Source organism: Chiloscyllium plagiosum, chromosome 7 (genome assembly GCF_004010195.1).
Source record: "Chiloscyllium plagiosum isolate BGI_BamShark_2017 chromosome 7, ASM401019v2, whole genome shotgun sequence".
In the NCBI taxonomy this organism is placed as follows: Eukaryota; Metazoa; Chordata; class Chondrichthyes; order Orectolobiformes; family Hemiscylliidae; genus Chiloscyllium; species Chiloscyllium plagiosum.
In genome coordinates this window covers 101417783-101429216 of record NC_057716.1, presented here as the reverse complement: position 1 = coordinate 101429216, position 11434 = coordinate 101417783, and the positions used below count along the sequence as shown (strand labels likewise).

At 40.7% G+C, this 11434-nt stretch overlaps 1 protein-coding gene across 5 annotated transcripts in view; it reads left to right on the top strand.

Moving 5' to 3' along the window:
• Window positions 1-11434, top strand: part of LOC122551801 (myc box-dependent-interacting protein 1-like) — a 156329-nt gene that overhangs the window by 65674 nt on the left and 79221 nt on the right. For all 5 annotated transcript variants that reach the window (XM_043694269.1, XM_043694271.1, XM_043694270.1 and 2 more), the window contains exon 3: window positions 9768-9822. In XM_043694269.1, the coding sequence (XP_043550204.1) occupies window positions 9768-9822 (55 nt within the window). The remainder of the gene's footprint in view (window positions 1-9767; window positions 9823-11434) is intronic.

Here is an 11434-nt window from a genome sequence, read left to right as displayed (position 1 = left end):
GCCAAAAACGGATACCCCCGCAATTTCATAAACAGATGCCTGAGGGAAAGACAATGGAACGAGGAGATGCTACAACCCAAAGGACTAGCCACACTACCATACATCAAAAACATTTCTGAACTGACAGCCAGACTCCTGCGACCACTAGGACTCATAACAGCACACAAACCATCAGCCACTCTCAGACAACAACTCACCAGGACGAAGGACCCGATACCCAGCATGAGCAAAACCAATGTAGTGTACAAAATCCCATGCAAGGACTGCACAAAACGCTACATAGGACAAACAGGAAGACAGCTAATGATCCACATCCATGAACACCAACTAACCACGAAACGACATGACCAGCTACCCTTAGTAGCCACACACTCCGATGACAAGCAACATGAGTTCGACTGGGATAACACTACTATTATAGGACAAGCCAAACACAGAACAGCCAGGGAATTCCTAGAGGCATAGCATTCATCCACAGATTCAATCGATAAGCACATCGACCTGGACCCAACATACCGGCCACTGCAGCGGACAGCTGGAACTGACAACTGGAAGCGGCAGAGACAAACCACTAAATGCCAGAGGAAACATCACAGAAGCGCTTCACAGGAGGCTCCCAAGCACTGAGGATGTCACCTAGACTGGGGATGAAACATCTGCAACACAAATTCCCAGCTCGGCGAACAGAACCGCAACAATGAGCACCCGAGCTACAAATCTTCTCACAAACTTTGAAGTACTTTTCAATCATCACTGTAATAAACCTAGCAGCAAACTGTCTCAACTGGCATATAGGTATAAACATTGGCCAGGATACTTGCTATGCTTCAAAATAATGCAGTAATATCTTCGCTTCCAGCTGAGAATGGAGGGGGCCCTTTTTAATGCCTCATCTAAAAGTCAACTATGACCGTATTTCATTGGAATGAGAGTCTTAATTTTCATGCTCAAATTGTGGAGTGCCAATTAAGTCACTCTCTGAATTGATCGCTGAATCATACAATTAAAGCTGTGGAGCAAGGTTTCATGGAACTAAAAGGAACTTTCATTTATGTGGCATCGTTCATAACACTCATACAGCATGGAAACAGATCCTTCAGCTTAACAAGTCTATGCTGAACATAATCCCAAAGTAAGCTAGTCCTACCTGCCTGTGTTTGAGCCATATCCTTCCAAATGTTTCCTTTTCCTGCACTTATCCAAATGTCTTTTAAACATTGTAATTAGGCTCACATCCACTCCTCTTCAGGAAATTCATTCCACATGGAAACCACCCTCTGTTTTCTTAAATTGCACCATATGTCTTTTTTAAAATCTGTCTCCTTTCACTTAAATGTGCCCCCCAGTCTTGAAATCTCCCATCCTAGGGAAAAGGCAACTACCACTAACCCTATCTATGCCCTCATGATTTTATTAAATTCTATAAGGTCACCTCCTCATCTCCCCACCTCCCACACTCCAGTAAAAAATCTCAGCCTTTCTTTATAACTGAAACCTTCCATACCTGGCAACATCCTGGTAAATCTCAGGTACTTTATAACCAATAGACTACTCACTGTGTACTCAATTGCAAGAAAATTTGGCACTTAATTTACGAAGAGCCATCTCTCTCAAGTTGGCATCCGTTTCAGTGGTGATTGAGGAATATAATTTTGATCAAGACACTGGAAAGAACTCCTTTTTGAATCATGTCAGAGGATATTTGGTGCCTCTGTTGGAGTATACAAAATGTCAGAGTAGCTGGGTATTCCAGACTCACTTGGAACTTGAACCCATAACCTTCTGATGCTGAGGAAAAAGTGCTGCATGTAGGTAACCTCAATTGGTTAATAAAGGTGGTCTGAAGCAGCAGGCTGAAGGGAGGGACTAACTTTTGTTTCCCCATGTCGCAGTGACACAAAGATGGACATGTGTTCATCTCATTCCTACTGGTTGGCTTGACCCTTTTAGTTCTGTGTAGTCTGGAAGTCAATGCAAAAGACCAGTTTTTCTTTTGCATTTGTTGCTGCTGAGATTTCTATCCAACAGATTTAGATTTTGCTTGTGAAAATTGTCCATTGCAGTTGATTGGACCCAGTACTAGTTGATTGAAATGTTTACACACTGTAGCTGCATAAAAGCAATTAGGGTGTGGCTCAGTTTGTATCCATTTGCAATATTTGAAAGGATTGCGTTTGCTTTGGCGGTGAAATGGATTTTGTCTTTCCAAGGGAATGAGGATGTTGGTCAGTATTTTACCACTGTAGGCAGCAATGTCTATAATTAAAGCCCTATTTGGTGATTATAAGCTTACACAAATGTGAGGGTAGCAACATTAAGAAGATGAACATTTTCCAATCTGGTCCTCTGACTGGGTCAATCACCTTGCTTATTCTGCCTCAACAAGCACTTTGGAAGAGACTATTCGGTCTCTTGAAGCCTTTGTATCATTCAGTTAGATCATGTCTTAATGCAGTGTACCCCTGTCAAACCATCTCTTGAAATTTTGAATTGACCTGATCCCTACACTTGGAGATTTTCACTACCTTTAATTTTGAAGTGCTGCCTGACCTCCCTGAACAGCCTAGCTCTAATTTTAAGTCTGTCCCCTTGATTGAGACTGTCCTATCACAGGGGAGTGTTGCTTTAGTTGAAGGGTTACTGGACTCAGTGTTTATCCTTGTTTTTCTTCACACAGGCACTGCCAGAACCTGAGTTTCTCCAATACTCTATTTTTATTCTTTTCAAATTGTATTGTTTAGATTTTATTTTTGTGGCATTGCTTGGGGCAATGCTATGAAATATGGTGAAAAGGGGAGTCTATCTTTTTCCAAAAGAAAATTAGTATTTTGAATGTTTTGTCAGAGCAACATGTGGAGAATCTTTTTGTGTAGGTGTCAGGGAGACATGTTCGGAATTCCAGAGCTTGACACAGTCAGGGCAGGTTGGTATTAATGGAGCTGGTGATTCATCTGTTACTGGTACAGAATGGTTAGCTTTCCCATCTGCTACTGCCCCCACACAGATGCTGATCAGTGAATTGACAAGACAGTAGGTTTCATTGTGCGCACACACAACTTGGACATTTTTATTCTGTTGTCAGTGGTGTAAATGATTTAATGATTTTTGTAAAACTGAGCAGGTGCTAATTAGAGCCAGCTCAAATGCATGATGAAATGACCTCCTATCTATTGGGTTGATTTACAAGTGCAAGGGTTTAAAAATATAAGGCTCCAATATAAGGCCATTTTTTATTCTGGGTCTTTGTTTAGTTTTGCCAGAAATTTTTCATTCCTTTTCAGTTTTATCCTTTTTCTATAGGAATTTTAGTACTTGCCAAATTTAATACACATGTAGAATACACATCCTACACCTTGGAATAAGGCTCATTAGCAATAAAGGAAAGACCGTTGCTTCAGAGTTTCTGATCCAGGAAGCTACTGTGCTAATATCTGACCGGTGACTGCTTGCTTCACATTGCACTCATGTGAAAATACATACCTGACAGCAGTTCAGTTATTTTTGATGTCTATCATCAAAATTCAGGATAAATTTGAGAACAGATTTCAATTTATTTAAATTCTGAATTTCATTTTAAAACTTTTTCTAAGGTAACTTGTGTTCTTGTGCTGTTTTTAATATAGTAAATTGGATTTCAAAGAAGTGCTATCTAACAAACTTTGTTGCTGAGCCAAATAAGATTTTGGGACAGCTGTTTTCTTTAAAACCGGCTTGCCTGAAGTTTTCCTTTTCTGAAGGAGGGCCTTTATATAGAGAGGGTCAGGTATGGAAGTTTAATGAGGAAATTCCAGCGTATGGGGGCTGCACAGCTGAAGGTACACCTCCACTAATGATCGAATAATGATAAATCTCAATGATACCAACATTGGAGTATTGAAATCCCAAATTAGTATTGTGTTAAGGAGTTTTGAGAAGATTTGTAGCTCAGGTTGAGGTTCTGGATGTAGGTTTGCTCACTGAGCTGGAAGGTTCATTTTCAGATGTTTCATCACCCTCACCATACTAGATAACATCTGAGGGGAAATGATGTCACCAACCCAAGGAAACCTAAGCACATAGAAAGCAGGTCACCAACACCAGTGCTTCACCGGAGGCTTACCTAATATGGTGAAACATCAGTAACATCTATAAATTAACCTTATAGCTCAGTGAGCAAACTTGCAACTAGTATTTTGTGTTGTAGGTAAACTGAGACGACACCTCTTTATTTTATAGACGTCTATTAGACCATAACACATTGCTGTAGTTGTGGGTTTGTTTGAGCTGGGAAGTTGATTTGCAGATGTTTTGTCCCCTGCCTAAGTGATTTCTTCAGGGCTTTGGAGCCTCCTGTGAAGCAAAGAAGGTGTGACCGAGACAGGGAGGAAACGTCTGCAAATCAACTTCCCAGCTCTGAATAATACAAAAATATTTCTTTTTCTCTCAAGTATTCTTTGTGAAATTACTTATGATTCCAGCTGACAGTTCTACTGGCCTCAGTATTTTTTGTTTAGTTCATGTGACTGTTTCAGTGATGACTATGTTGTGAAACTTGAAAGGGTTCAGAAAAGATTTACAAGGATGTTGCCAGGGTTGGAGGATTTGAGCTATAGGGAGAGGCTGAACAGGCTGGGGCTTTTTTCCCTGGAGCGTCGGAGGCCGAGGGGTGACCTTATAGAAGTTTACAAAATTGAGGGGCATGGATAGGATAAATAGGCAAAGTTTTTTTCCCCTGGGGTCAGGGAGTCCAGAACTAGAGGGCATAGGTTTAGGGTGAGGAGAAAGATATGAGACCTAAGGGGCAACTTTTTCACTCTGTGGTACATGTATGGAATAGTGGAGGCTGGTATAATTGCAACGTTTTAAGAGCCATTTGGATGGGTGTATGAATAGGAAGGGTTTGGAGAGATATGGGCTGGGTGCTGACAGGTGATTCTGATCAAATGAACTTAGTTAACACTGGGGTGCTGCAGGCAAGGATAATGGGTTTACAAGGGAGGGGAATGGGATGACATGGCGTAGACTGCAGGATCCAAATGGATAGTTACAATTGGACAGTGTCAGTGGCCACCCAGAACATTGGTGTCTCGAGACGGACGGGCCCGCAAGGTAAGATTTTAAACCCTTGGCCCCTCTCAATTATTCCTGTGTGCCAGAGATAGTCCCCCCCCCCCATTCAATCACACTCTCTTCTACGGATTCCTCGAATGGTAATTAGTTCAATCGAAAACAGTTTCGCAAACATGCTGACAGGCAAAGTTGCTAGTCCTCTGGGCTGCATTGGGGCGAGGAAATGTGATTAAGGTTAGAGTCCTTTGTGCAGTACTGTGGTTAGAGTCCCCAGAGATGGGTTTGATTGAAGTTCGAGTCCTCTGCGCAGTACTGGCGTTAGAGTTTATTAGGTGGGTTGATTTGAGGTTCAAGTCCCTCCGGACTGTGCTGAGGTTCGAGCTTTCTGGGTTTAAGTGAGCTTTGTGCTCTGTGTTTAATTGGGATTTGCATCGTCTGCGTTTACGTAGGACTCTGATTTTGTGTTTATTTGATTCTGGAGTCCCCAGAAGGAGTAAAGTGAGAAGGGGGTTAAAGTCTCCTAGTGATGAAATTTGAGGCTCTGTGTAATTGTTTTGGTGGAAGAGAGTGGCTTGTACTGTGGCCCCGTGTGGTCCGCTGTGAGGACTTTCTCTTGTTATAAGTGTATTTCCAGTGAGAGGATGCAAAAAAAAAAGAAAATGCTGAAGTTAAGGTTGTACTAATACTTGGGTTGAAAAACGAATGTTTGTGTAAATTGTGCCATGCTGAGAGTGTTTGATATTTAAAAATTTTTGTTTATTAAAATACTGGTTCAGAAATTCCTTTTTAAGTAACTGTTTTGCCTTGTTTGAATCCGGATCTCCATTCAATGTGTTTTGTGGGCTATGTAGTTGGGCAGATTGTCTTTTACATTCAAATTGTACAATGTTGTCCTTTTTAAAATTATCAGACTTATAACCTTAAAGCAAACTTGAGTGCCTTGATCCCTTGATTTGTTTGAAAAACAAACATTTGGGTCAGTGGTCATGCTTTAGCCAGATGAAAGTATTGTATGACAAGATCTTTGTGTTTTTAATGTAGAGTTTTCACAAAAAGAAGTGTGTGCATCTTCAGTTTGATGTTTTAAGATGTTTAGAGAATATTTGAACTTGAGGCCGACCTTCATATTGCAAATTCAAAGAACGTTGATCTCTACCAATGTTGCCACTGTAATTCCAACAGTTTTATTTGGCAAGTTTCATTTGGAGAACAGACTTTAAAATATTCAGCATTTGGTTCCCACTAATGAGATTTAAATCTGAACTGAAACTACCTCTTCAATTGCTAAAGCAAAGGAAACATTTTGTTTTCTTGCTGTTCCAGACTTTTGAAATACGTTTTCCGGTCAGCTTTCACGTTAGCCAAGTATCAATTTGTTAACGGAAAATAATTTTTGAATAACCTGAATGGGGTTCCCCTGAGGGTTTAATTTTAGGACCATTGATTGTTGTTTATAATTGAATTGTTGCTTATAATTGAATTGTTTAGGCAGTACAATTTAGAAGTTTATGGATTGTATAAAACTTGATGTCATAAATATTGAACAGAGTAATAGATTTCAAGAATTCAAAGAATGTTGAAACGGGCAGACACAATTTAGTGTAGTTTAATGTGTGACTGTCTCCATACTGAATCACTTCGGTAAGGAAGGAATGAGATAGGAAATGCAAAGATACTTCTCTGGGGTTTCTCCATTCACAGGTAAAACACTCCTTCAGACCGCCGCCCACCCCTCACAACCTGATCCAACGGATTCAATCAGTTCCCCAGTCATGAGCAAGAAAAGTGAAAAATTAACAAGAGTGAAGAGGAGGTCGGTACGCCTTTTGTCAGTGGCCTTTCTACAGACATTAAACTACGTGAGCCTTTGCGATATGACCACAAAACCCTTTAATGTCTGTAGGAAGGCCACTGACAAAAGGCGTACCGACCTTCTCATTTATGGGATATGAAGGTTCACTGATTAAGGTAACGTCACAATAGCCAGTTGGCTGTGTTACATTTAATAGCAGAATGGGAGCAGAAGCAGCAAAGGATGTTGAGTTCACCTAGCCTGCAGCTGCAGCCTCTGCACGCTCAGGTGCACTGGTATCCTCCATCTGAAGCATCTCCGGAAGGATGGAAGTCTCCTCAGCTTTAAGTATTTAACTTCTCAGGAATCAGATTTCTGAGAAGTGATGCAAGAACAGACTGAATTTTGTTTTCAGGTTGGACTTTAGTAAAGGAGATTTTGGAGAACTGTCTCATTTCCACTCAACATGGAGAGGATGGAGTGGTCACTAAGGATTGTGGATTTAAGAACTTTACTGGTGAATTTTTTCCCCAGGTGGGAGGATTCTTCAAATTCTAATTAATGTAATGGACTAGTAATTTTTATGTATGCTGTGTCAATACCTTAAATATCTTCTGTCAAGAGGTAAATGAAAGCTGGCAGTGCCATCTGTTATCATGAATGATAAAAGGAAGGAATGAGAGTGTGTAGGATATAAGCAGGCAGGGAAAGAGTTAAGTTCTGAAGTTTGTGAATGAGGTTCAGCTGAGCATGACTCAGATCAGATCAGTCGGTGGGAAATGGGACACCAGCCCACGCTGCAAAATTGTTTTAACTGGCTTCCTAACATTATACATGAGGCAAGTCCAGATAAATTGCATTAGTTTGAATTCTTTCGGGAACTCCTTAACTGATTACTGATGGCTTTCATCTTTTGTGGGCTTTGGGCACTCAAATTCATCCTTTCCAGAATGTGTTGATACAAACTTTAATGAGTGAAAACGCAAATTTTCTCTGCTATAAATCCGATTTCTCACCAAATTGGCCTAGCTCAGTTTTCACCAGCTAAACCTTTCTGCAAGTTGATGTGTTCTATGAACAGAGCTGGATCCTTCTCCAAGGATGGAAATTGAAAGTGCTTAATGCACATTAGTATCTTCTGAACTGAATTTAAAAACAAAACTTGATCAGTTCTAGATTCTTCTGAACTGAACAAAAAGTCTATGGCTTTGCATGTTGACTCTACTTGTCATAGCCCAAACAGTATAAATAAGTTTCCATTTTATAAATTCATTCACTGGATTGCTGGCTAGGCCAACATTTATTATCTATGTCAGAGTGTAGTTAAGCGTCAACTACATTGTGGATCTGGAGTTGCATGTAGTCTAGACCAGGTGAGGATGGTAGTTTCCTTCCCTGAAGGGCATTAGTGATCCAAATGAGTTTTTCCAACAACTGACAATGGTTTCGTGGTCATTGTTAGTAGCACAGTGATCCACAGACACCTGCGTTCTTACAAAATGTTGGAATAAATTTGTTCTAAAGGTTTTTCTTTTGAGAAAACCCTTCAGAAGCAACCAGCACCCCACTACCTCTTTTTGAAATTCAAATTTCAAATAATTTATGCACCTTTCATTACTTACTGTTAAATCTGGATCAGCTTATGTATTCCAAATATTTTGCATTCATTGTGTTCAAAGTTTATGCTCTTGTCTGTAATTCCTTTAGCCACTCATATTATTTTTAAACCGGTGCTTGCTTCTCCATTAATTCTTATCTAAACCCTCATTCCACAAACATCAAGACTGAGGTACGGTGCAATACTAAGCAGGTGCTGCACTGTTGTGGATACTGACTTTAAATGTGATGTTGAACTGAGGCCCAATTTTGCTTTGGTGGGTGTAAAAGATTCCATGACCCTATTTTGAAGAGTAGGGAATTATTCCAAGTGTCCCAGCCAATATCTAGGCCTCCATTAACATTCACAGAGAATATTATCTCATTACCACACTGCTGTTTTGGGGGTTTGCTCTGTACAATTTGACCACTGATTCTGGCATTCCAAGATTGACTGCACTTTTAAAAACACTGGCTCAGAAAAGTGCTATAAAATTTCAAGTCTGTCTTTCCATTGTTTCACAGTCTCCATAATATTTTTCTTTCTGGTTGGTCAGGGTTGGGTATTCTGAAACCTTTGTTCTTACCAATGTTATGGACTAGGCCAGACCACTCAAAACATTCTTGAGCAAACAACCCAGACCCATAACTTTGTAATTTTTTTCAGTAAGTGGACAGTGAAAATTACCTGGAGTAGGTTAGCTAAGTTGACTACGGGGTTTAAAACAAAGTTATTCACAAAATTACGCAATGGAATACAGAACAGAATAAAGAACCCGACAGAACTGTCTATCCCAACTAGACTTAATTATGCTGTTTCGAATATGCGCAACAGTCCCAATAAGCGAACCCCTTTTCTTAAAAAAACACAAAGTGGAACAGATGCTTACAGGTTGAAGTTAGAGCAGAGAGAGCCTGTTTCCACACAACTGAACTCTTAACTAGTTCTGAGCTAAACTGCTCAACTAGAGAGCTGACCACTCCCCTTTTCATTATACAGATCACTTCTAAAACATGACCACTTTGGCCTGAAGTCTCATCTGTTTGCATATAAACAAAAAAGCCTCTCAATACCCTTTAATCTCTGTATCAAACCAGTCTAGTCAGAGCCAGGAGTGTTTTATTACCCCTCTGAGTTAAACCAAGGACACCGTATCCTTGAAAAGGAACAGCTTTTAGAAAAAAGGGGCCAGATTTGTGACACTAATCTATAACCAACCTTGGTTAAGAAAGCGCTACTAAAAGGCCACTTGCTGTTTTACTTTCTATTGTATAGAAATGTGCAGCATTTGTACGAACAAACAAAGCTTCATTTTCCTTTTTGCTGCAGAATGAAGGAAGCAAACTCCAGAAAGATCTGCGGGCGTACCTGGTTGCAGTAAAAGGTAAGGAGGTCACACGCATGAGACCTGTGTTTGAGAGAAAACCATAACATTACAGCTGCTATTAAAAAGGATGCAAGGCCATGTTGGCTGCATTGATAAGGGATGTGAAACGTTGGACCACAAATGATTCATTTTGAATGGCTAAACTAACTCTGGGATATAAATGGCATACTCAAGTTTGTGTTTATCTAATGGATTAACTGGCCAAACTCACCATGTTGGCCTTCACAAAGGGTGTGTTGAGGTTAACCTTAGTATGTTTTGGAGCTTGTGGATACAAGATTTCTTTTGATATTAAAAATATATCAGACCACTGAGTACAAAAACAGCCCCAATTGACCATATCTGCAGTGGACATTGTCATTTTGCCTATCCATAGTAATGGAAGTTGTGCTGGCACCTCCTGTTTTATTAGATTGGTGTGTCAGCTCATTTATTTTAAAAAATAATGTAAGTATCATGTGCAAAATATTTGTCATTGTCCATGTATTCTGAAGGCGAATATTTATCACTGGCATAGTTTCGTCTTCATGTGGATATATAAGATCCATCAATCTTATGACCTTTATCAAGCTTGACACAGCTGCAGTCATTGCCTGATCTGCATTTTGCACTTGATCTCCAGATAAAGCACTTTGTAATTAGAGAATGGTACAAGATGGGATATGTCCCACATTATTGCCGGCGCAAGCTTTGAAATTTTTAATCCTATTTCCCAGTTGTCGTTTCCTGCCATCTCTTCAACCCTTCCCACTCAGTTCTATTCCCCCTTTAAAGTTTTTCTACCATTTTTCTGCCATCCTTTCATGCATTGCAAATCAAACTTGAAATGATTTTCTTGGAAAGAAGAATTCTGTCATTATTTTAAATTCATATCCTGTCACTTTAGACATCAACACCTTTCATAATTTTAACCACTGTTCAATACTCCTTTGACCACCTTGAATCTTCAAACTTGAACATCAAAACTTGACTTCTGTATTTCGGAGGAAAATTGTTCAGTTGAATTGTTGCTGAAAATGTGTTGCTGGAAAAGCGCAGCAGGTCAGGCAGCATCCAGGGAACAGGAGAATCGACGTTTCGGGCATAAGCCCTTCTTCAGGAATGAGACGTTTGTCCAGCAGGCTAAGATAAAAGGTAGGGAGGAGGGACTTGGGGGAGGGGCGTCGGAAATGTGATAGGTGGAAAGAGGTCAAGGTGAGGGTGATAGGTCAGACTGGGGTGGGGGCGGAGAGGTCAGGAAGATTGCAGGTTAGGAAGGTGGTGCTGAATTTGATGGATTTGACTGAGACAAGGTGGGGGGAGGGGGAATGAGGAAACTGGTGAAATCCGAGTTTATCCGTTGTGGTTGAAGGGCTCCTAGGCGGAAGATGAGGCGCTCTTCCTCCAGCCGTCGTTTTGTTGTGGTCTGGCGATGGAGGAGTCCAAAGACCTGCATATCCTTGGTGGAGTGGGAGGGGGAGTTGAAATGTTGAGCCACAGGGTGGTTGGGTTGGTTGGTCCGGGTGACCCAGAGGTGTTCTCTGAAACGCTCCGCAAGTAGCCGGCCTACTCCACCAAGGATATGCAGGTCGTTGGACTCCTCCATCGCCAGACCACAACAAAACAACGG